Consider the following 25472-nt stretch of genomic DNA (forward strand, 5'->3'; position numbering starts at 1 on the left):
CAAATACGAACACATCAACAGAACAGGATTGGGAAATGCGGATATGGTACACATATTACTATAGAGCTATAGGAAAGAGAGAAAGCATTTACACAGACCGATATACACACACAGTAATAGTCTCCCATTTGTATGTGACCCACTTTGCCTCTTTCTCTACGGCAAAGACATTATCACAAGCTGTCTATTGTACCTCTAGGAGAAACTCCTCATTGTACTTTGCTCTAATCAAATTAAAATGTGTATGAGACACGACTCCTCCGAACATCACACCGAACCTCCAGGATACGGGAGAGATTATTGAAATTCAATCAGATGTAATTCAATATTTTACAACTGTCTTGACAATCGCAGGCTACACACGCACATCACACACGTACACGTACACGTACACAAACACAAATGAAAAACACACGGGTCCTTTCAGGAAACTAACTTCTCATTTGCATCCTGTGAAAACTTCTCTGTCAACAACAGCTGTCTTAGTCTCCAGCTGGTGTTGGTGGAACAGACTGATCCAGCCAGTCAGGATTACGGAGGAACGTCAGTCATCCAGCCAGCCGGCTAGTCAGACTGGTCCCAGTCAGTAAGTCAATGAAAGTCAGTCAGTCGGACTGAACAGCAGAGAGCCAAGTGTGGATGCGAGAAGTTCAGCATCTGGATCTTAACAGGTTGGAGGTTCATCTGGAAGGTAATAGGCCTCCACTCAGAGCCTAACACACAACATTTGAATTTGTGTCTTTCATGGAATCCGAGCCCCTGGCTGAAAACCAGGACCTTGGACAGTACCACCTAATGCAGCAGGAGTCTGGTTATATGGTGCTGTCCAAAGGACTGATATCATCTCTTTTTATGTGTTTTCACTGGCATTAGATCCGTAGCCCGTTGCAGGGTAACCCTTTGCAAGTTTTTCAACATCGTAATCTTGGAGTTCATTAAATATCGACCAGGTGTACTTCTCTGCATTTGTACAGTCTATTGTTGTATAATTATGGAATCCATTCCACCATAATACATACAGCCAGCAGCATACACATATGGAGTCAGCCAAACTGTCATTTCTGTCCTAACTGTCTGAGCAAATGCCTTAATCAGCTCTGTATCAATACATTCATATGCATATGTTAGTGTAATCAAATCCCATTGAGACTGTCAATAAATCATTTGATTTGGTTTACTTATGTATATCAGGTGTGTACCTATTAGATATGTATGAGGAACTTACATGTGGACAATTAGACACTTTTTAAAGTAGATGGTGTAGAAGAAAATAAACAAGTATTTCTGGCTGTCAGTTTTTGGCATATAGAACAAAATAATTAAATAAACGTAATACAAAATGAGGTTTGATAAACCTTACTTCCTTGAATAAATTGGATGACTTTGAAAACCAAAGCGTCTATATTAGCAAGTGATGGTTCTTTCATGTATTTCCTTTATTCTTAAAATATTTCATGATAAAAAAAGTGTCTCATGTAAATGATTCTAAAACTTTTCCCACAATGCCTCCCTTCTTCGCGTGTCATCATCATCTTCGTCTCTCAGGACTAGAGGTCAGCATTGTGCGACAGACACAAAAGCACAAAGAAATAAACTAGACATTATAGAGAAATGAGTAAGTAATCCACGCCTTTTACAATGCAATACTGCAGCAATCAGCAGGTTCCAAAGGCTGCTCATTGACTAAAGTGACAAAATCTCTGTCTGTGATGAGTTCAATTTTTGATAGATAGTGACTCTCAGGCCTGGAATTCAATCAGTTGCATTGAGGGTTCAGTCAGATTGTTTATGCTGTGTCAGAGTTGTTAACCACATTAAAACCGTACACTGCAAGACACTCTCACAGGCATCTGTAAAACATGACCATTAAATATTTAAACATAACTCAAGAGCATTTTTTTTTCTTTTATCTGTGATTGATAGTTTGGGAGATTAGAGGTGTGAGAGGGGAGGAGCTTACTTGTCATGAGAACAGAAAGAGAGCAGGACAAACCAGCATTAGAGAGCTTGTTTTTCACGTTCTATGGCTGCCAGTTTGTGACCACGTTATTCATGTCGAATAAGGTTCTCTACAAAGGTACAACATATAAAACTGTTAAATATATACGTTTTAGGCCTTTCAAAATACATTTCATGAAATGTGTCTTTCCACCACCCGCCAGCCTCAAATCAGGAATGACAGATTCAATGTTCTCTTTTAGCCTCAATGATGATCAGTAGTTTTGCTCTTTTACCGTTTTTACCAACCATGCTTATTGCAATGTGTCCCAATTTGTAGCTTTTGAAAAATGCAAATCAGATTTTTTTTTAAATACATAGATGTATGTTTACCTATATCTCCAGTTTCAAAATACAGTGGTGGGTTTAGTCGGAGAAAAAAAATGTCCGCAAAGTTTTTAAAGGTAACTCCTTTGATTGTATACGTGTCCCACTAGACTCTATAGTCTATGTTCAGAATGACATAAAGCCCAACATCTACAGCTAATGAGGGCAGTCGTCGTTGTGTAGCGAGAAAAACAAGTATCCATTTCTCTTTCCTAATCTGGTCCATCTCGTCTTACAATAAACTGTTCTTTTTTTCCTCTTTGGTCTATAAAAATATGGAGAGTGCCAAAGGTGTACTCCAGCAGAAGGCCTATTCACAGCAGAGCACAGGGCGAGCAGTGAGCATGTCATCTGGTCCAGTCTGGTCCATAGTCTGGATAAATCCAGTCCAACGTTTGGTCCAGTCCATAGTCTGCCGCTAGGTCAGACACATCAGAACGCCTCGGGCCAGGTTCACAATAATCCTGTTCTTTGGAATACGTCTCTCTGTCCCATTGCAGTCTAACAGAAGCAGGTATGGTTGAAGTAAGAGGGAGTCCTCTGTCCACTGAACAGACAGTAGCTGAACAGTACAAGTAGTCAATCTAAATGGCTCCATAGATACCACTCTCTCCCTCTCTGGACAAGGCGCTGGCGGAAACCGGACCTCCACGGCACTAGAGGGTTCTGCTCATTTACAAAGCAGACGGACGCTAATAGAAGGGGGCAGACGGGACATGTTGATCCAATGACAGACAGTGGGTTATCTACAGCAGATGGTCATTGGTTGGTCGGAGCCGCAGAGGGGTGGAGCCAGGAGTCAGGGCACAGGAAACATGAAAAAGCTTCTCCAGAGTCAAAGATGAGACCTCGCTCTCGACTTCAAGTGCCCTCAAACACTCCAGTATTGGCTGCCGTTGACTGTGTTTAAGAGACCTGCAGATCAATGAGAACACAAGTTCTGTCAGAGTACAGGATAATCAATGCTAGCTAATCACAGACAATCCTTAGACAATGCTAAGTTGCTAAAACTTCAAAACATGCTAAAATAAATCAATGCTTGTGGTAGAAGTTGCCCAGGCCATAACCACAGACAAATCTAGGTTTAGATTACCAAATGCCAAATCTCAATGTTGACATTGAAGGGGGTGAATAATACCTTGGACTAGTTATTAGGGTCCACAGCTACCTACTCTGCAATGACTGTCCCTAAATGAACGTTGTATATTTTACTCCCATTACTTTCGCTCCCATTATTCCCATAATAGATATTGTATGTGGAACTTATTCAAACGTCTACAGCTCTGAAATGAAGTTATGAAGAAATTGGACAGTCCCATACTAATCATTGTCAACAGCAGTATGTTCTGGGATTCAAATATTGTGAATTCTGCTGGGGCATTAAACCATAGCAACAAAAACAAGTCTTACAGTGCAGAACTGTAAAACAATTAATCAGCCTCACAGAAGAAATCTGGAGAGAGAAAAAAAAAGTGTAGTTGGTCGGCACGCCATCTGGCCTATGTGTGGTCTCCAGCCAACTTGATAAAGGCATTGATGCTTTCCAAGATTGCCGGGGCTGCTTAATTTATAATAATGAACTCTTGACAATTACACAGAGTGCAAATTGCCATGAAAGGGGGCAGGTGTTAGATGAAAACTGGGGGAAATCCAGGGATAAAAACAACAGGAATGGAGCAATCAGCAACTAAATGAACCTGCGTCATTTAATAGGATAATGTCACAGTGTAGTGTACTCAGTGGCTGCAGAGGAGAAGGTATGGAGGGAATGACCCAAGAGTATCCGGGCTAAGAAGAGGGACATGTCTCCCACTAATACACCCAGTGCAGCACCAGCCAACCTGGCAATTAGCGCCATTAGAGGTTCTGTACTGTTGCCGCGTTATTATGGCATTGACAGTCACGCTGCCCTCTAGTGGTAAAATAAAGTTTACACTGAGACTGAATTACAGTAACAGAGTGGATGGAATAGACAACAAAAGTGGTGGTGTGACATGGAAAGGAAGCATTCATTTGTTTGTTTGTTGGTTCATTCATTTGTTAGTTTGTTCGTTAATTAATGAATCCATCCATTCATTCAACATAGGCTAATGGAGAAAACATGGTAGCCTAGTACACTAGTGGCAGGGTGTCTCTGTGATATCTCAGGAGAATTTGAATGCAAATGACTTGAAATAGACTGCAGGCAGTGAGACTCTGTCTGTGTTGGTTTCCCTTTCTCTCTCCCACTACATTATCTCTCTCACACTGGCCGTGGTAAAAATATAATACTGTAAATCTTGCACACAAATCTGATTTCTATAAAAATGGAAACAGGCTATTAATGTATAGCATGATTATTGAATAGGTTCACATAGAAAATATGTTATTTCTTAATCTTATACTGGGTAAAGGGAAATGGGTGATACCTAGTCAGTAGGACAACTGAATTCCTTCAACTGAAATGTGTCTTCCACATTTAACCCAACTTCTCTGAATCAGAGTACTGTATCTCCAGTAACAGATTTCTGATGCTTAGGAGAATACTAAAAGAAATCCTGCTGGCCAAAAATATATATTCTGCTTTAGCTGCCCAACTTTCAGGGTGACCCAAAACAAGAGCATCAATGAGATGTCACGTTATTGACAATAGCACAAGCATTTTCACGGCACAAAGGTTTTTAGGACGCGACAGAACTTCGGGTAAATTCAAATGGCGTGAACTACTGTGCTGCTACAGGGACATAGAACAAATCAATCAATAGCTATCAGTATTCTCCTGAATAAGAAAATCAACTTATGGAAATAAAATATGGCTTGAGGCCATCTCTCTCTCTCTCGCTTGCTCTCTCTCTCCCTCTCTCTCGCTTGCTCTCTCTCTCCCTCTCTCTCGCTTGCTCTCTCTCTACCTCTCTCTCACTTGCTCTCTCTCTCTCTCTCCCTCTCTCTCGCTTGCTCTCTCTCTCCCTCTTGCTCTCTCTCTTTCTCTCTCTCTCTCTCTCTCTCTCTCTCTCTCTGTCTCTCTCTCAAATAGTAATAAAGGGATAATATGATTTAGATTGATAAGTGACAGAGCGTGTAACTAGGCCTATATTAAAGTGCCTGAGGAAGATGTGATCAAATGATTGAGGTGAGGTACTGTAGGCTAGACACGTTAGTATGATTTAGATTGATAACAGAGAAAGTAGGACTAGTAGAATCAGTGCATGGGGAAGATGTGATCAAATGCTACCAGGGCTGATTGGGGATCTTTATGTTAGACGTGTGTGTTTGATATTCCCCAGACACTCCCAATGTTCTCTCAGGAGAAGAAAGTTCAAAGTTCAGTGCTGTTATCTAAATCAGCTCTTTCATATTACATTTCCTCTACACATCAAATAAACTAACGCTGTTTTAAGCCCAGTGTAAATACACATCACACAGTGTACAGCACATTAGGTCACCAGAGATCAAAGTGTGTGTGTGTACAGTATGTTCACTTTAATTCCACCATGACCAGCTTTGGGAAACGCTGTTTTATATTATATTTTTATATTTAAAATAAAAATGGTACAATCATCACACTTTCACTCTCAAAAAAGGGGTAAATTTTTTTCCGTCATCATTACTTTCCTGCAGGTGGATAAAAAAAGGTTTTTAATATCTGTCTTTTTCCATGTACATTCATTGATTGATTCATCTTGTGCTACACAACGATAAATAACATACATTTTTCTAAACTAAACCAATACGTTTGTTCAATTGTTTGCATCCGTTACTGAAATGGTTGTTCAAGTTTAAAATGGCTCACAGTGCATTCAGAAAGTATTCATAGCCCTTGACCTTTTCTGCATTTTGTTGTTTCACAAACTGAGTTTAAAATGGATTAAATTGTCACTGGCCTACACACAATACCCCATAATGTCAAAGTGGTAGTAGGTGTTTGGAAATTCTTACAAATGTATAAATGAAAATCTGAAATGTTTGAGTTAATAAGTATTCAACCTCTTTGTTTGTTTTGGCAATCCAAAATATGTTCAGGAGTAAAAGTGTGCTTAACAAGTAATAATAATTTGCATGGATTCACTCTGTGTGCAATAATAGCGCTTTACATGATTTTTGAATGACTGCCTCATCTCTGTACCCCACACATACAATAATCTGTTAGGTCACTCAGTCAAGCAGTACATTTAAAACACAGATTCAACCACAAAGACTAGGGAGGTTTTCCAATGCCTCGCAAAGAAGGGCACCTATTGGTAAATGGCTAAAAATGGGGGGAAAAGCAGACAGTCCTTCTAAACTTAGTTGCCAGAGAGGAAGGAAAACACTCAGGAATTTCAGCATAGGGACAATGGTGACTTTAAAAAAGTTATAGAGTGTAATGGTTGTGTTAGGAGAAAACTGAGGATGGGATCAACACTAATTACGTAACTGACAGAGTGAAAAGATGAAAGCCTGTACAGAATTAAAATATTCCAAAACATGCATCCTGTTTGCAAAAAGGCACGAAAGTAATACTGCAAAAAACATGGCAAAGCAATTAACACTTTGTATACAGAGCAAAAAGTTACGTTTGGAACAAATCCAATAGAACACATTACTAAGTACCACCTCCCAAATTTTCAAGCATAGTGGTGGCTGCATCATGTTATGGGTATGCTTGTAATCGTTAAGGACCGGGGACTTTTCCGGATTTTTTTTTACGTATTGGAGCTAAGCACAGGCAAATACTAGAGGAACATCTGGTTCAGTCTACTTTATACCAGACACTGGGAGATGAATTCACCTTTTAGCAGGACAATAATCTAAAACACAAGGCCAAATCTACGCTGTAGTTGCTTACTAAGAAGACAGGGAATGGCCAAGTGGCCAAGTTACAGTTTTGACCTAAATCTGCTTTAAATTCTATGGCAAAACCTAAAAATGGTTGTCTAGCAATGATCAACAACCAATTTGACAGAGCTTGAATAATTGTGAAAAGAACAATGGGAAAATGTTGCACAATCCAGGTGTGGAAAGCTCTTAGAGATTTACCCAGAAAGACTCACAGCTGTAATCTCTGTCAAAGGTGCTTCTACAAAGTTTTGACTCAGGGGTGTGAAAACGTATGTAAATTAGATATTTCTGTATTTCATTATCCATACATTTGCAAAAAAATCGAAAAACGTATTTTTACTTTGTCATTATGGGGTATTGTGCGTAGATGGGTGAGTGGAAAAAAATGTATTTAATACATTTTGAATTCAGGCTGTAAAACAAGTAAGTCAAGGGCTGTGAATACTTTCTGAAGGCACTGTAGGTAGTCTCCTCACACTGTTTCTAACCCTGACTGTCATTATGAATGCAGGTTGCAGATTAATAAAAATTCAAACTGTTGGATATCCTAACGTTGGCTGGATTCCAATAGGAATTACAAATCACTTTGCAAGCCAGCATAATGTGACTTGAAGGTAGGATTGCAAAATTCTTGTACATTTCCTAAGTTTTCCAGAAATCCTGGTTGGAAAATTCCTGGGGAAAAAAGGGAAATCCCTCAACTATGATTTTGGAATATGAATCTTGGAACTTCGCAAACTTACTTGCAAGGTCTGATGTGGACAGTAATATATGAGTTTCAGGCCACTGTGTTAGGGTAAAGGTAGGCCTCAAAATAAGGCCTTATGAGACATGTAATGTATTATAATAAAGACTTTAATTGTAATGATAATATACACCGAGGAACTCATTTGCTGAAAGCCACAGGACTGAAAACAAACTAATTCAACAACCACGTCTCTGTCACTAACAAATACAGTCATGGATGGTAACTCTAATCTAAAAGTACAAAGGAGGGTACCACTCCAATCACAAATGGTTGTTCTACTTTAGGAACAAATCGAAACCTTTATTTCTGAGCATAGTAAGTTGGCTATTTCTGCTATTCTATACAGTATCATCTCACTCACCACCTAATTGTTTATGTCTTTAAGGGTTATCAGCCCACGTAACTACAATTAGTCTGAACCTAGACATACAGTACTATCTGAGATACATATAGGATGGCTGAATCAACAGAGAGTAAACATAAAGAAAACATAAAACCGAGACTGAGACTATCGACTGTACAGTTTGTACTTTATGAATAATATTGTGAAAAAGCACTGTCTTGCTTTACAACTGGCTTCATTCATTTTCATGACAAGATAAGTAAGATTTACTCAGAGACGTGTCTGTTTCACCAAGACATACTGGCAGTATCTAGACCAGTCTATATGGTTCTGGTCGTATACTGTGTGTGTGTGTGTGTGTGTGTGTGTGTGTGTGTGTGTGTGTGTGTGTGTGTGTGTGTGTGTGTGTGTGTGTGTGTGTGTGTGTGTGTGTGTGTGTGTGTGTGTGTGTGAGTGTGTGTGTGTGTGTGTGTGTGTGTGTGTGTGTGTGTGTGTGTGTGTGTGTGTGTGTGTGTGTGTGTGTGTGTGTGTGTGTGTGTGTGTGTGTGTGTGTGTGTGTGTGTGTGTGGTGTCTCGTTCATTCCTCTGTGTGGATACAAGGCTCTGGGTGTAACAATTTAAAAACAACATATAAGACATGTCAATATAATGGTACAGAACTCAATGGCTCTTCCTAATGCTTGACACATGGATTTTTTTGTTGTTGCAAAACAGACTCTGGGGGCCTTTGAGCTCAAGGTGTGGAGTTTCTACACTTCCATAGAAATCGAATTGCAACACCAATATATAATATTATATTATTACCAGTGTATCTTAGTGCACACTTGTCAACATCATGCTGCAATACTATTATTCTGCCAGAATCATAAAAATAACATTGGTTAGGTTAGACGTTTGTTTTCCCTTTATGCTTTGATGCTGATTCCTGTGTTGATGGATTCATTCTGTACCTTGCTTTGTGGATTATGCCCACCGTGGTTTAGAGTTGGTTGTGTAGGTTGTTCATGTCTGTAGTAATGGACCAGTGGTGGTGGTGGTGGTTGGTGGTATGGTCTGAGGCTGTCTGTCATGGTCATCAATGCTCTCCTCCGCCATGGTACTGTCAGCGGAATGGAGGACCCACAGGGACTCCAGTCACGTCATAGAGCCTGGAGGGAAATTACAGAGGGGAGGGAGAAACGGAGGAGGGAAGGAGTCATTTAGTAGTTTTCAAACCAGAGTGGTACCACAATTGACCAAAATAATTAGAGCAATATGCCCCACAGGTCAAAAGCCTACTGTGCAGCTTCCGTAAAGAAGAATACAGTAACAAAACAATCTATGTGAGATCTCTCTACAAGTCTTCCAAACCATAAAATACTTTTCAAAATGAAGGTGATGTGTGTGTGTGTGTGCGCGTGCATGCGAGTGTGAGGGTATGTGCCTCTTTCTAGCTAATGGTTTGAAGCGTGCATGGCTCCTCCATGCAGTCTCGGACTAGGGAGGGAGGCATGGCGGTGGTGGCTAATGGTTTGCAGCGGCTGAGCATGTTTGCATGGCAGCCGGAGCATCTGTCCTCTCTGCAGTGATTCTGTTAAAGCCTCAACTGGATGTGTCCTGCACGGCATGCCAGCCATGTGTGTGTGTGTTCTGTCGTACCAGCCGGGCCCAAAGGGATCAATTACACAGCAAGGCAAGGCAGGCCGTATCGTATCAAACCCTGCACTACCAGCACCACACCGCCGGGAATCCTTCCAGTATACACAGCCTGCAGTTCTATACAGCCTCTAATGAGTTAGCTAGGACTGGGACTGTGGATGATCCAAATCCAAGGGATGCGTTACACACTCTGTTCAACACAGTCATACAGTAGAAATACACTCTTCGAAAAAAGAGAACACATTTTTTTTCCCTAAGAGGGTAGTGTGTGCGAATATAAACCAAAAAATGTATTCCCATTCAAAATTATATTTTCCCTAACCTCTACACCTGAACCTAATCATAACCCTTAACCCCACCTTAACCCCAAAATGCTAACCCTAAAACTAAACCTAACTCCTAAATCTAACCCCTAACCCTGATTCTAACTCTAACCCTAATTGTAACCCTAACTCCTAAGCCTATAAAATACACACACACACACACACACACACACACACACACACACACACACACACACACACACACACACACACACACACACACACACACACACACACACACACACACACACACACACACACACACACGAAGAACACTAAGAGGTAACACCCCCAGACTGTGGGATCAGGCCTCCCGAGTGGTGCAGCGGTCTAAGTGCTTGAGGCATCACAACAGACCCGGGTTCGATCTTGGGCTGGCCGCAACTGGGAGACCCATGAGTAGGCGCACAATTGGCCCAGCATCGAGCAGTGTGTCAAGAAGCAGTGTGGCTTGGCAGGGTCGTGTTTCGAAGGATGCATGGCTCTCAATCTTTGCCTCTCCGGAGTCCGTACGGGAGTTACAGCAATGGGACAAGACTGTAACTCCCAATTAGATATCATGTAATTGGGGTAAAAAAACACTGTGGGATCATCCTTTCCTCACAATTTTCTCAGTCTTAACACACTGAGTCCTTCACTTCCTTGATTAGCAACCTCTCCACACCACGTCTGCTGCTGTGAAACAGCCCTGATTACAGTGTGGTGCATAATCACAGGCTTTCTCTCAGTGGATGCCACCGACACCACTCTCTATTATGTAGTTAAATACCCCAATCAGGAGCGAGCTAATGGATTCACTGATTAAATTCATCAACTGCCACTTAAGAGGCTACCCCTCTATGTATGGTACAATCAGTGTGTGTGTGTGTGTGTGTGTTTTTTAGTTTATTAGGATCCCCATTAGCTAATGCACATGCAGCAGCTACTCTTCCTGGGGTCCACACACAATGCACTGTGGCAGTTATAGACGTGTGTGTGTGTGTGTGTGTGTGTGTGTGTGTGTGTGTGTGTGTGTGTGTGTGTGTGTGTGTGTGTGTGTGTGTGTGTGTGTGTGTGTGTGTGTGTGTGTGTGTGTGTGTGTGTGTGTGTGTGTACGCGTGGCTACCCCTCCATGTATGGTAGAATCAGTGTGTGAAGACGAGATGTAGCAAGTACCTTTTAGGCCGACAAAGGAAGTGTGTGTGTGTGTGTTCGTGGTGTTAAATCGTTTTCACTGAGTCAGAAGGTTCAATTGAGACAAGCCTCATTCTCAATTTTTTGACTCAATGTTTGTTCTAAATGGAACTTAAAGTCTAAACAAATCTTTGAGAAATTAGTTGGATAACAAGTGAATGTTTTGGTAAAGCTTTGAGGGATAGCTTTTAGCTGAGGAAGTGTAAACATTAATGCGCATGGCTTGGATATACTGTATACTGCTTTGTTGTATTCACCTCAAGAACCACTGCATGGTGTTCCCAAGGAAGAATTCTGACAGGAGAATTTATCACTTCCTGCCAAGATGAAATGTTCTCTTGAAAACCTCAGCCTTCTCACAAAGGTAAAAGGGTCCAGAACAATGAAAGACAATGGCCACTACCTGATGTGCTCCAATTTGAAAAAATTGTATCTGTCAGACTGATGGGTTCAAGCTTTTCCTTCCCCCTTCTTGTCTCTCTCTCTCTCTTCCTTTACCTTCTCCCAAACTTCTTTGAGTTGTTTATCCTATTAAATTGTCAAGAAATATTGTCAGATATAACCTAAGGTGATTCTTCTCTCCCTTTAACTTATTTTTCCCAGCATGCATTTGTTCCCTGTGATGAGAAAGAGTGAAATAGAGACAGTTCTCTCTGTTTTATCTGCCAGCACAATGGAGGAGACAATGATGTGAAGCATCCACAGAGAGAGAGAGAGAGAGAGAGCAATAAGCAATTTAGCTTAAATAAATTTAGTTGAAAGAAGGTTTCAAGGATGACTGCTGAAACTAATATTATATCACCATCAGAGAGATGTCTCTGAAATGCAGTTAACCATGTTAGACATTAGCGTTTATCTCTGCTGCCGTGTGTAAGAAATACACATTTACATCCTCCGTGGGGGTATTGGGGTAGGTACAGTACTTAGTGATTGCTAAATTGGACTTTCATTGCATCATGAATACGTAGGTCTTATGGTTAAAAACAACATTGAAAATCAGGTGTCTATGTTAAACAGTTTTGTTATATTTCAGACTTCTGTGACTCTATATATGCCATAATACAGATTTCGTCTTTTTTTAAGCCCATAACCATGTGTGCGAGGTGTATACTTCTGTTTCAAAGTAGATTTGTTTAAGACTACCAATAATCACTCTGTGTGACCCTAATTTAGTCCACTGATGGACAAGTTACTTTACCCTACATTTACATGAAGAGGGGCAGAGTCTGGGAGAGAGTGATTGGCATAGCCTTTTTTCTATTTTTCTATGCTCTGCAGATGACAAACTGGCATTTCGGATTAACCATCAACATCTACACACACTGTGAACCACAAAAAGCCTCTTGGCCTCAGAATGGATCAGAATATGCCACCAGTATCAAACCAAACAAAAATGATGCATCAATGAGATGGTGGGATTTGAAGAAAAGTCATAGATTTTACCACATTATTTAAATTTTTTAAAGCCTTAAATTGGCAGGCCTCAATGGAATTGAGTCACTATGTACTGTAAGCTTGGTCAAAAGCCCCAGTGCCTTGTCTGTCCATGTTCACAACCAGCACCTCGGAAAGTGACTGTACATGTCACAGACAGACAGACAGTACATGTCACAGACAGGCAGACAGGCAGGCAGGCAGACAGACAGACAGACAGACAGACAGACAGACAGACAGACAGACAGACAGACAGACAGACAGACAGACAGACAGACAGACAGACAGACAGACAGACAGACAGACAGACACGCAGCCAGGCTGGCAGGCAGGTAGGCAGGCAGGCCCTAGCCAACTATGGCCTCTGACTGTCCATTTGATGTACAATATGGAGCAGCCATGAATACCTGTCATCTCTCAGCCTCTCAGAGCCAACATCAACACAGGATGACAAACAGCCTTCTAACTTGGTTCGAAATAGACACACCCAACCTTCTCTCTATACCTCACATCTGTCATACACAACAGACATATAGATTGGGAATTCTCTGTGTGTTAATGTCTACAGTATGCAATGCTATAAGATGTTTGTGGGGCTCAACTTGCCATATAGGGTAAGAGAGAGACTCGATAATGAACTGTATCAATTGGATTTAACTCTTTGAAAATGATACACGGATATGAGTCACGGCAGTGACTCGGCGCATCTCTTCAGGAGAAGGAGTAAACAAGTTGGACTCAGCTGATGACTTAAATATGACAGATTAATTAATGATGAGGCCTCTGCTGGTCAGAGTTCACGAAGGGCGGGTGGGGAGGCAAATTGGGGAGAGAGAGAGACAGCTGCATAACCAATGTGCCCAAATGAACAGTATTAAATTACTAATGAGTGGAGGCAGGATAGTGTTTGCGACACGGGGAGAGAAGGAAGCGACGTTGGGTGTGTGCACTGTAAAACTTTTGCCTGTAAATTTACAGCATTAAACTGGCAGCACACATGCCAGCTATTTTACTGTAACTGCATGGGATTGGTGCAAGCAGGTTGGCTGCTAGGTAATGTTTTTTCATATCACAGCATATCAAATATACACAGTATATATACACTACAGTTCAAAAGTTTGGGGTCACTTAGAAATGTAATTGCTTTTGGAAAAAAAGCACATTTTTTGTCCATTAAAATGACCTCAAATTTATCAGAAATACAGTGTTGACTTTGTTAATGTTGTAAATGACTATTGTAGCTGGAAACGGCTGATTTTTTAATGGAATATCCACATACGTAGGCAAACAGAGGCCCATTATCAGCAACCATCACTCCTGTGTTCAAATGGCACGTTGTGTTAGCTAATCCAAGTTTCTCATTTTAAAAGGCTAATTGATCATTAGAAAACCCTTTTGCAATGATGTTAGCACAGTTGAAAACTGTTGTGCTGATTTTAAGAGGCAATAAAACTGTCCTTCTTTAGACTAGTTGAGTATCTGGAGCATCAGCATTTGTGGGTTCGATTATAGGCTCAAAATGGCAAGCAACAAAGACCTTTCTTCTGAAACTCGTCTGTCTATTCTTGTTCTGAGAAATGAAGGCTATCTCATGCCAGAAATTGCCAAGAAACTGAAGATCTCATACGGTATGTACTACTCTCTTCACAGAACAGAGCAAACTGGCTCTAACCAGAATGGAAAGAGGAGTGGGAGGCCCCGGTGCACAACTGAGCAAGAGTACAAGTACATTAGAGTGTGTAGTTTAAGAAACAGATGCCTCACAAGTCCTCAACTGGGAGCTTCATCAAATAGTACCTGCAAAACACCAGTCTCAACATTAACAGTGAAGAGACGAGTACAGAATGCTTTTCTTTAAAAAACAAAGACATTTCTAAGTGGCCCCAAACTTTTGAACGGTAGTGTATATACACTGTACATCAAATATGTATGAATAACTTACACTTCTAGAGGCCTTAATAAAGGCTTCCAAATTTGCAGTGTCTACAGAGCAAAACATAGCAAGTACTCAACTATTGAAGGTTTGAGGCTTATTGACACTCCAATCTGTCCCCACATTTTGTTGTTTGAAAGCTATTAACACATATTAGTTCAATTGGTACAGTACTCACACTCATGGGTGTAGCCTCTTAGAAGGCATGCCTCAAATTATGTTAATGACCCAAAAAAAACAATACCATGCAACCACTTCAGGTCAAAAGGTTTTTTGTGATCCAGAAGTACAGTACACTGTAAACCCCAAGGCATTTTTAAGTCAAATATTTATAGTAGGTTGTAATCAAAGTTAATGACATTACTACCAAAAGGTTTTTGTGGTACTGACTCAAAACTAAATGAGAATTCACACCAAATAAATGTTTTAAAGATATAATGACACATTTTTAACTTGCTCTACTGCAGGTGGATTTTTGGGGAATTGTTTTTAATAAATGTGTTTTTGCATGTACAGTTGAAGTCAGAAGTTTACATACACCTTAGCCAAATACATTTAAACTCAGCTTTTCACAATTACTGACATTTAATCCTAGTAAAAATTCCCTGATTTAATAGGATCACTTTATTTAAAGAGTATTAAATGTCAGAATAATAGTAGAGGGAATTATTTATTTCAGCTTTTACTTCTTTCATCTCATTCCCAGTGGATCAGAAGTTTACATACACTCAATTAGTATTTGGCAGCATTGCCTTTAAATTGTTTAACTTGGGTCAAATGTTTTCGGGTAGCCTTCCACAAGCTTCCCACAATAAGTTGGGTGAATTTTGAACCATTCCTCCTGAAGGAGATGGTGTAACTGAGTCAGGGTTGTAGGCCTCCTTGCTTGCACACACTTTTTCAGTTCTGCCCACAAATGTTCAATAGGTTTGAGGTCAGGGCTTTGTGATGGCCACTTCATTACCTTAACTTTGTTGTCCTTAAGCCTTTGGAAGTATGCTTGGTGTCATTGTCCATTTAGAAGACCCATTTGCGACCAAGCTTTAACTTCCTGACTGATGTCTTGAGATGTTGCTTCAATATATCCACATAATTTTCAATCTTCATGATGCCATCTATTTTGTGAAGTGCACCAGTCCCTCATGCAGCAAAGCACCCCCACAACATAATGCTGCCACCCCCGTGCTTCACGGTTGGCATGGTGTTCATCGGCTTGCAAGCCTCGTCCTTTTTCCTCCAAACATAACGATGGTCATTATGGCCGAAGAATTCTATTTTTGTTTCATCAGATCTTTGTCCACATGTGCAGTTACAAACCGCAGTCTGGCTTTTTTATGGTTTTGGAGCAGCGGCTTCTTCCTTGCTCAACGGCCTTTCAGGTTATGTCGATATAGGACTTGTTTTACTGTGGATATAGATACTTTTGTAACTGTTTCTTCCAGCATCTTCACAAGGTCCTTTGCTGTTGTTCTGGAATTGATTTGCACTTTTCGCACCAAAGTATGTTTATCTCTAGGAGCCAGAACGCGTCTCCTTCCTGAGCGGTATGACGGCTCCGTGGTCCCATTGGGTTTATTCTTGCGTACTATTGCTTGTACAGATGAACGTGGTACCTTCAGGCATTTGGAAATTGCTCCCAAGGATGAACCAGACTTGTGGAGGTCTACAATTCTTTTTCTGAGGTCTTTAAAAAAATGTATTTCACCATTATTTTACCAGAAAAGCTAGTTGAGAACAAGTTCTCATTTACAACTGCGACCTGGCCAAGATAAAGCAATACAGTGCGACAAAAACAACAACACAGAGTTACATATGAAATAAACAAGCATACAGTTAGTAACACAATAGGAAAAATAATAAAGTCTTTATACAGTGTGTGCAAATGGCATGAGGAGGAAAGGCAATAAATAGGCCATAGTAGTGAAGTAATTACAATTTAGCAAATGAACACTGGAGTGATAGATGAGCAGATGGTGATGTGCAAGTAGAAATACTAGTGTGCAAAAGAGCATAAAAGTACATTAAAACAATATGGGGATGAGGTAGGTAGATTGGGTGGGATATTTACAGATGGGCTAGCTGCAGCGATTGGTTCGTTGCTCAGACAGCTGATGTTTAAAGTTAGTGAGGGAAATATAAGTCTCCAGCTTCAGCGATTTTTGCAGTTCGTTCCAGTCATTGGCAGCAGAGAACTTGAAGGAAAGGCGGCCAAAGGAAGTGTTGGCTTTGGGGATGATTAGTGAGATATTCCTGCAGGAGTGCGTGATGGGTGGGTGTTGTTAATGTGACCAGTGAGCCTAGATAAGGCAGAGCTTTACCTAGCAGAGACTTATAGATGACCTGGAGGCAGTGAGTCTGGCGACGAATATGTAGCGAGGGCCAGCCTACTAGAGCATACAGGTCACAGTGGTGGGTGGTATAAGGGGCTTTGGTAACAAATGGATGGCACTGTGATAGACTGCATCCAGAGTGCTGAGTAGAGTATTGGAAGCTATTTTGTAAATGACATCACCGAAGTCGAGGATCGGTAGGATAGTCAGTTTTACGAGGTATGTTTGGCGGCGTGAGTGAAGGAGGCTTTGTTGCGAAATAGGAAGCCGATTCTAGATTTCATTTTGGATTGGAGATGTTTAATATGAGTCTGGAAGGAGAGTTTACAGTCTAGCGAGACACCTAGGTATTTGTAGTTGTATTCTAAGTCAGAGCCGTCCAGTGTAGGGATGCTAGTCGGACGGGCGGGTGCGGGCAGAGAATGGTTGAAAAGCATGCAATTGGTTTTACTAGCATTTAAGAGCAGTTGGAGGCCACGTAAGGAGTGTTGTATGGCATTGGAGCTCGTTTGGAGGTTAGTTAACACAGTGTCCAATGAAGGGCCAAATATATACAGAATGGTGTCTTCTGTGTAGAGGTGGATCACATGCAGCAAGAGCAATAGGTGGATGAGGGAATCACATGCAGCAAGAGCAACATTGTTGATATATATAGAGAAAAGTGTCAGCCCGGGAATTGAACCCTGTGGTACCCCCATAGAGACTGCCAGAGGTCCAGACAATTTAACACCCGATTTAACACACGACTCTGACTGAGAAGTAGTTGGTGAACCAGGCGAGGCAGTCATTTGAGAAACCAAGCCTGTTGAGTCTGCCAATAAGAATACGAGTCAATGAAGACGGCTGCACTGTCATGTCTTTTAACGATGGAGGTTATGATATCGTTTAGTACCTTGAGCATGGCTGAGGTGCACCCGTGACCAGCTCACACAGCGGATAAGGTGCAGTGGGATTCGAAATGGTCAGTGATCTGTTTATTATTATTTATTTACCCCCTTTTTCTCCCCAATTTCATGCTATCCAATTGTTAGTAGTTACTGTCCTGTCTCATCGCTACAACTCCCGTACGGGCCCAGGAGAGACAAAGGTCGAGACACTTGCGTCCTCCGAAACACAACCCAACCAAGCCGCACTGCTTCTTAACACAGTGCGCATCCAACCCGGAAGCCAGACGCACCAATGTGTCAGCGGAAACACCGTACATCAAGCGAGGATATCCCTACCGGCCAAACCCTCCCTAACCCGGACGACGCTAGGCCAATTGTGCGTGGCCCCATGGACCTCCCGGTCGCGGCCGGCTTCAACAGAGCCTGGGCTCGAACCCAGAGTCTCTGCAGTGCCTTAGACTACTGCGCCACCCGGGAGGCCAGAGATCTGTTTATTAACTTGGCTTTTGAAGACTTTAGAAAGACAGGGCAGAATGGATATAGGTCTATAACAGTTTGGGACTAGAGTGTCTTGGCTGATTTATTTTGATTTTCCCATGTTATCAAGCAAAGAGCCACTGAGTTTGAAGGTAAGCCTTTAAATACATCCACAGGGACACCTCCAATTGACTCAAATGATGGCAATTAGCCATCAGAAACCTTCTAAAGCCATGAATTCATTTTCTGGAATTTTCCAAGTTGTGTAAAGGCACAGTCAACTTAATGCATGTAAACTTCTGACCCACTGGAATTGTGATTATAGCGAATTATAAGTGAAATAATCTGTCTGTAAACAATTGTTGGAAAAATGACTTGTGTCATGCACAAAGCGGATGTCCTAACCGGCTATAGTTTGTTAACAAGAAATGTGTGGAGTGGTTGAAGAACGAGTTTTAATGACTCCAACCTAAGTGTATGTAAACTTCCGACTTCAACTGTACATTGAGTGATTGATTGATTAAATGTTATGCTCCACAAAGATAACAATCATTTATCTAAACTAATCCAATCATTGGACTGTTGCACCCTTTGCTGAAATGGTTGTTCCAGTTTAAATGGCTAGGTAGCTTCCTCTTAACCCTGGCAGTCATTATGAAGAGGTTGCGGATGAATACAAATTGTAGCTGTATGCCTTATTACTGGCTAGATTCCAATAGAAATTACGCATCACTGCAAAGCCAACATAATGTGATTTACAGAAATCCTGGTTGGAAGGTTTATTTGACTATTTTCTTGTAGAAAATAGTGAAAATACAGAAAAACACTTGAATGAGTAGGTGTGTCCAAAATTTTGACTGATACAGTATATTTTTTTTAAAACTAAAATTGGTTGATATTCATTCGTCTCACCTGACAGCATGCGGTTGGTGCGATACTGAACATTTAAATCTACAGTAGGCAAAGCTATTACTGTACAGAAATACAGTATGTCAGAGTAATTTTTACTGGAGGTGTCACATTCGTCGTATTGATGAGACCAAGGCGCAGCTTGAAATTAATACATACTTCTTTTAATAAAGAAGAAACACCAAACAAAACGAACGTGACGCTATATAAACCGAGTGCTGACAGGCAACTACACATAGACAATAAAACACATAACCAAAAATGGAAAACGGCAACCTAAATAGGATCCCCAATCAGAGACAATGACAAACAGCTGCCTCTGATTGGGAACCAATTCAGGCCACCATAGACCTACATTTACCTAGACATACCAAAACCCCATAGATATACAAAACCCCTAGACAATTCTAAAACACACATACCCACCCTCGTCACACCCTGACCTGACCAAAATAATACAGAAGACATAGATAACTAAGGTCAGGGTGTGACAGGAGGCTTCCAATTACAGTTAACAACTGTCTCACCATTTTACACATAATGGAGTGCAATCTAGAGCATTAATTCTGTAAAACATATTTAATGTATTTTATTGCGCATTCAACAGTGTTTTACTGTTGTCGTTTAGTGTGTGTGTGAGTGAAGCAAGGGAGTGAGGTTGCTTTCTCTCCCCATAATACCTGCTCGTGAAGACTCCATCCGCTCCAGTCATTAGCTTTAAGAGTTTACCTTAATTCAAACTAATTAGGAGCGATGAACAGGTAAACAAACCACTGTGTTGTTGGGGAGAAGTAGGAGGGAGGGGAGAAGCAGGAGGGAGGGGAGAAGCGTTTTAGGTACGCTTGCTTAGGTGTACCTGGCTGAGGTTGGATTCATTAATATGAGCATTCTGCTGTCTGCTGCCAGCTAGTGTAGCTAACTCTGGGATGGAACTGCGGAACTGTCGGGGGCTAACTCTGACATGGGAGCCAAGTCATAGCTTGTGGTGTTGTGTAGTGAGTGAGTGAGAAAGGGTTCACACTGGGTTAAGGCTAGACATTGGTGGTTGATGGAATTAGAATGACTACAATTGACATTCCTATTCAAGTTAACATTCTGGTAATTCTAATTCCAAGACGTGACCCCCATTATGTGCTTTCAAACATAGTGATAATGAATATACATTCTGTAAATAAGATTCACCGTAGTGGTTTTGACTCTGCCTCCTGGTTGTGTACAAGTCCATCCAGATTTATTGATTAACAGGTCACAGCCCTCATCGTCCAGACATGGGACCATCTCACACCACTGTTTGGTCCGGACGATACTAGCTGTGGAGTGAGGGAGGGAGAAGAGAGATGGCGAGAGATAGGGAGAGAGGAGAATGGAAAGGGAGAAATAGAGAGACATGGTTAACCTCATTTCGGAGGGGTCAAAACACACAACTCTCAGTGTTTAAAACAATAAGCAGGTATTTACATTATTTTCAGATGCTATTTTGGTTCTTTAAACTCAATTGATTGAGGCACTAAAAATAGTTGCCTTCTGGATATATTGCAAGACTACATGATCTACCAAATAGTTAGCACACAGAGCCAGAGTACTATCAAATATTCTGGTTTACTGAAATCCGCCAGACTCGCTCACCCTACAGATATAGATCTTAATTTGATCACCATGTTGCAGAATAACTTTCCTGCAGTGTATTTGAGGTTAAAAAAGGTTTGTAATATCCACATAAAAATTTCAGACTTGAAAAATGTATCAACTCCTACAAAAATCTCCAGAAATTATAATCCACATAATAATAAAAATGTCCTGTTGCTGCAGGATTATTTTCCTACTTTAGCAAACTGGCTCAAATTAAGATCCTACATTTGTAGATCCAAAATAGTATCATTGATTAGCCACAGAAATGGATGCTTTTTCTACATCAGCCTTGTCTGGGGTTGTCTGAGTTTGTGATGATGCACTTCTGAAACATGTACAAGGGCAGAAAAGTATACTTATCCTTATCCAGCTTGACTGTGGACGAATCAACAGATACAGTACAGACTAATAATAAACACTTCTTCTGAAACCAACCAAACTGGCTGTTAAATCCCAGAGTTTTGTATTTGAGGTAGGCTCTTTGGCGTAGGGACTCATCATAAGCAAAAGTCTAATTTTAAAAAGTAGGACACAGTATTCCCACACCTGCACGCCTTCAGACAAATGGCACCCTCAACTAGCCTTCAGAGAGAGAGAGAGAGAGAGATAAAGAGAGTTAGAGAGGGAAATAGAGAGATATCTATAGAGAGAGAGATTTATTTTCCATCTCCAAATGAGAGTGTGAAACAATGGGAGACGAACGAAAGAGGGTGAATTGTTGCAACAAATTATATTGCCATATTCTGTCATGACACCTATGATATTCAGATCTAGTAATAAACCATATGCAAGAAAGATACATATGTTTTGATCCATTCACAGCAAATTGGCCAGTGTTAATGTATTTCAATTGAACATTTATAGTGTTGATTCAAGTGTTAAATTAACACTCAGTGGTATAAATGAACCCTGGCGTCGGTGTTAATAACCTGGTAATAACCAGTGTTGAGTGTGAGAGTGTGATTGTTTCAGCATTCCCTCCCCCGTATGCCCCCCTAGGCATAACTACGACAACATAACCAACAAAAAACGGGTCACAACTCCTGCAGCTCTGTCGCACGCTGGGTATGTACATAGTCAATGGTAGGCTTCGAGGGGACCCCGATGGTAGGTACACCTATATAGCTCATCTCCTGTCAGTAGCACTGTTGACTACTTTATCACTGACCTCAACCCAGACTCTCTCAGAGCATTCACAGTCAGACCACTGACACCTCCATCAGATCACAGCAAAATCCCAGTCTACTTGAACAGAGCAATACTCAATCATGAGTTATCAAAGCCAAAGGAACGGAATCATTTGAAGAAATCCTATAGATGGAAGGAAACCTATCAAAAAACTATTAGGCAACAACAAATTCAATCCCTTTTAGACAACTTCCTGGACAAAACGTTCCACTGTAATAGTGAATGTGTACTGTAAACTTTGCAGTAAAAACCTAAGCAGTATATTTGGCTTCTCAGCTTCTCTATCAAAACAAAAAAAATCAAAATAGAAAACCGAAGAAAATTAACAAAAATTACAAATGGTTTGAGGAATAATTCAAAAACCTAAGAAAGATATTGAGAAACCTATCTAACCAAAAACATAGAGACCCATTGTAATGGCTCTCATTGGTGGTAGAATGAGTGGACCAAAGCGCAGAGTGGAAACTGTTCATGATTATTTATTCCAAAAAAACACTCAAATAAAATAACAGTCAAAAAATGAAAGCGCACAGTTCTGTCAGGCACAGACACTAAACAGAAAACAAGATCCCACAAACTCGGGCGGAAAACAGGCTGCCTAAGTATAACTCCCAATCAGAGACAACAATAGACATCTGCCTCTGATTGGGAACCACACTCGGCCAAAAACAAAGAAATAGAAAACATAGAATTTCCCACCCGAGTCACACCCTGACCTAACCAAACATAGAGAATAATAAGGATCTCCAAGGTCAGGGCGTAATAGTATGCTCCAATTGAGGCTCTCCCCACTTCGGTGGCACCTCTGGTACAGGGATCGTCGCCGGGGCCTCCGGACCGTAGATTGTCGCAGCAGGCTCTGGCCTGGGGACCGTCGCTGCAGGCTCCGGACTGGGGACCGTCACTGGAGGCTCCGGACTGGGGACTGTCGCTGGAGGCTCCGGACTGGGGACCGTCGCTGGAGGCTCCGGACTGGGGACCGTCGCTGGAGGCTCCGGGCTGGGGACCGTCGCTGGAGGCTCCGGACTGGGGACCGTCGCTGCAGGCTCCTTTCCCTGGATCACCACTGCAGGCTCCGGGCCATGGATCATCACTGGATGCTTCGTACGTGGAGCCGGAACAGGTCTCACCGGACTGAGGAGACCATACTGGAAGCCTGGTACGTGGAGCTGCCACAACGCGTCCTGGCAGGATACCCACTTTAGCTCGGTGAGTGTGGAGAGCTGGCACAGGACGCACTGGGCTATGAAGGCGCACTGGAGACATATTGCGTAGAACCGGCGCAGGATATACTGGGCCGTGGAGGTGCACTGGAGGTCTGGAGCATATAGCTGGCACAACGCGTCCTGGCTGAATCCCCCCAGTAGCACGGCAAGTGCGGGGAGCTGGCACAGGCTGCACTGGGTTGTGCTGGTGAACTGGGGATACCGTGCGTAGAGCTGGGTCCGCCATTACCTCCTCCCAGGTCCAGGATGTCCTCCACTCCTCCTGGCCATGCTGCTTGGTCCGTTTTTGGTGGGATCTTCTGTAACGGCTCTCATTGGTGGTAGAATGAGTGGACCAAAGCGCAGCGTGGAAACTGTTCATGATTATTTATTCCAAAAAACACTCAAACAAAATAACAAAGTCAAAAAACGAAAGTGCACAGTTCTGTCGGGCACTAAACAGAAAACAAGATCCCACAAACTCAGGTGGGAAACAGGTTGCCTAAGTATAACTCCCAATCAGAGACAACAATAGACATCTGCCTCTGATTGGGAACCACACTCGGCCAAAAACAAAGAAATAGAAAACATAGAATTTCCCACCCGAGTCACACCCTGACCTAACCAAACATAGAGAATAATAAGGATCTCCAAGGTCAGGGCGTAATAGTATGCTCCAATTGAGGCTCTCCCCACTTCGGTGGCACCTCTGGTACAGGGATCGTCGCCGGGGCCTCCGGACCGTAGATTGTCGCAGCAGGCTCTGGCCTGGGGACCGTCGCTGCAGGCTCCGGACTGGGGACCGTCACTGGAGGCTCCGGACTGGGGACTGTCGCTGGAGGCTCCGGACTGGGGACCGTCGCTGGAGGCTCCGGACTGGGGACCGTCGCTGGAGGCTCCGGGCTGGGGACCGTCGCTGGAGGCTCCGGACTGGGGACCGTCGCTGCAGGCTCCTTTCCCTGGATCACCACTGCAGGCTCCGGGCCATGGATCATCACTGGATGCTTCGTACGTGGAGCCGGAACAGGTCTCACCGGACTGAGGAGACCATACTGGAAGCCTGGTACGTGGAGCTGCCACAACGCGTCCTGGCAGGATACCCACTTTAGCTCGGTGAGTGTGGAGAGCTGGCACAGGACGCACTGGGCTATGAAGGCGCACTGGAGACATATTGCGTAGAACCGGCGCAGGATATACAGGGCCGTGGAGGCGCACTGGAGGTCTGGAGCATATAGCTGGCACAACGCGTCCTGGCTGAATCCCCCAGTAGCACGGCAAGTGCGGGAGCTGGCACAGGCCGCACTGGGTTGTGCTGGTGAACTGGGGATACCGTGCGTAGAGCTGGGTCCGCCATTACCTCCTCCCAGGTCCAGGATGTCCTCCACTCCTCCTGGCCATGCTGCTTGGTCCGTTTTTGGTGGGATCTTCTGTAACGGCTCTCATTGGTGGTAGAATGAGTGGACCAAAGCGCAGCATGGAAACTGTTCATGATTATTTATTCCAAAAAAACACTCAAACAAAATAACAAAGTCAAAAAACGAAAGTGCACAGTTCTGTCGGGCACTAAACAGAAAACAAGATCCCACAAACTCAGGTGGGAAACAGGCTGCCTAAGTATGACTCCCAATCAGAGACAACAACAGATAGCTGTCTCTGATTGGGAACCACACTCGGCCAAAAACAAAGAAATAGAAAACATAGAATTTCCCACCCGAGTCACACCCTGACCTAACCAAACATAGAGAATAATAAGGATCTCCAAGGTCAGGGCGTGACACCCATAAAATCTGAGCTACGCCTTCACTATGGTGAATGACTAAAACAGTACAGAAATACACTACGGAAAAAGAAAGAACAGCACGTCAAAAATCAGCTCAATATAATTGAAGAATCCATAGACTCTAACAGCTTCTGGGGAAATTGGAGAACACTAAACAAACAACAACACAAAGAGTTATTTATCAAAAACGGAAATGTATGGGTAAACCACTTCTCCAATCTTTTTGGCCTATAACAACGAAAAAACACCAAAAAACATATACAAGATCAAATATAAATCTTAGAATCAACTATTAAAGACTACCAGAACCCACTGGATTCTCCAATTACATTGAATGAACTACAGGACAAAAT

At 42.2% G+C, this 25472-nt stretch overlaps 1 protein-coding gene across 2 annotated transcripts in view; it reads right to left on the bottom strand.

Moving 5' to 3' along the window:
• Window positions 1–997: 997 nt before the first annotated feature.
• The window catches only part of LOC112216771 (chemokine-like protein TAFA-5), a 177346-nt gene continuing 152871 nt past the window's right edge, over window positions 998–25472 (bottom strand). Inside the window, exons 3-5 of one of the 2 annotated variants that reach the window (XM_042300050.1) lie at window positions 20500–20627; window positions 9164–9361; window positions 998–3240 (exon numbers count right to left, since the gene is read on the bottom strand). In XM_042300050.1, the coding sequence (XP_042155984.1) occupies window positions 9353–9361; window positions 20500–20627 (137 nt within the window). In that variant the 3' untranslated portion in view covers window positions 998–3240; window positions 9164–9352. The remainder of the gene's footprint in view (window positions 3241–9163; window positions 9362–20499; window positions 20628–25472) is intronic. The other variant, XM_024376832.2, reaches the window with a different exon arrangement.

The sequence above is a fragment of the Oncorhynchus tshawytscha genome, linkage group LG17, assembly GCF_018296145.1.
Source record: "Oncorhynchus tshawytscha isolate Ot180627B linkage group LG17, Otsh_v2.0, whole genome shotgun sequence".
Lineage (NCBI taxonomy): Eukaryota > Metazoa > Chordata > Actinopteri > Salmoniformes > Salmonidae > Oncorhynchus > Oncorhynchus tshawytscha.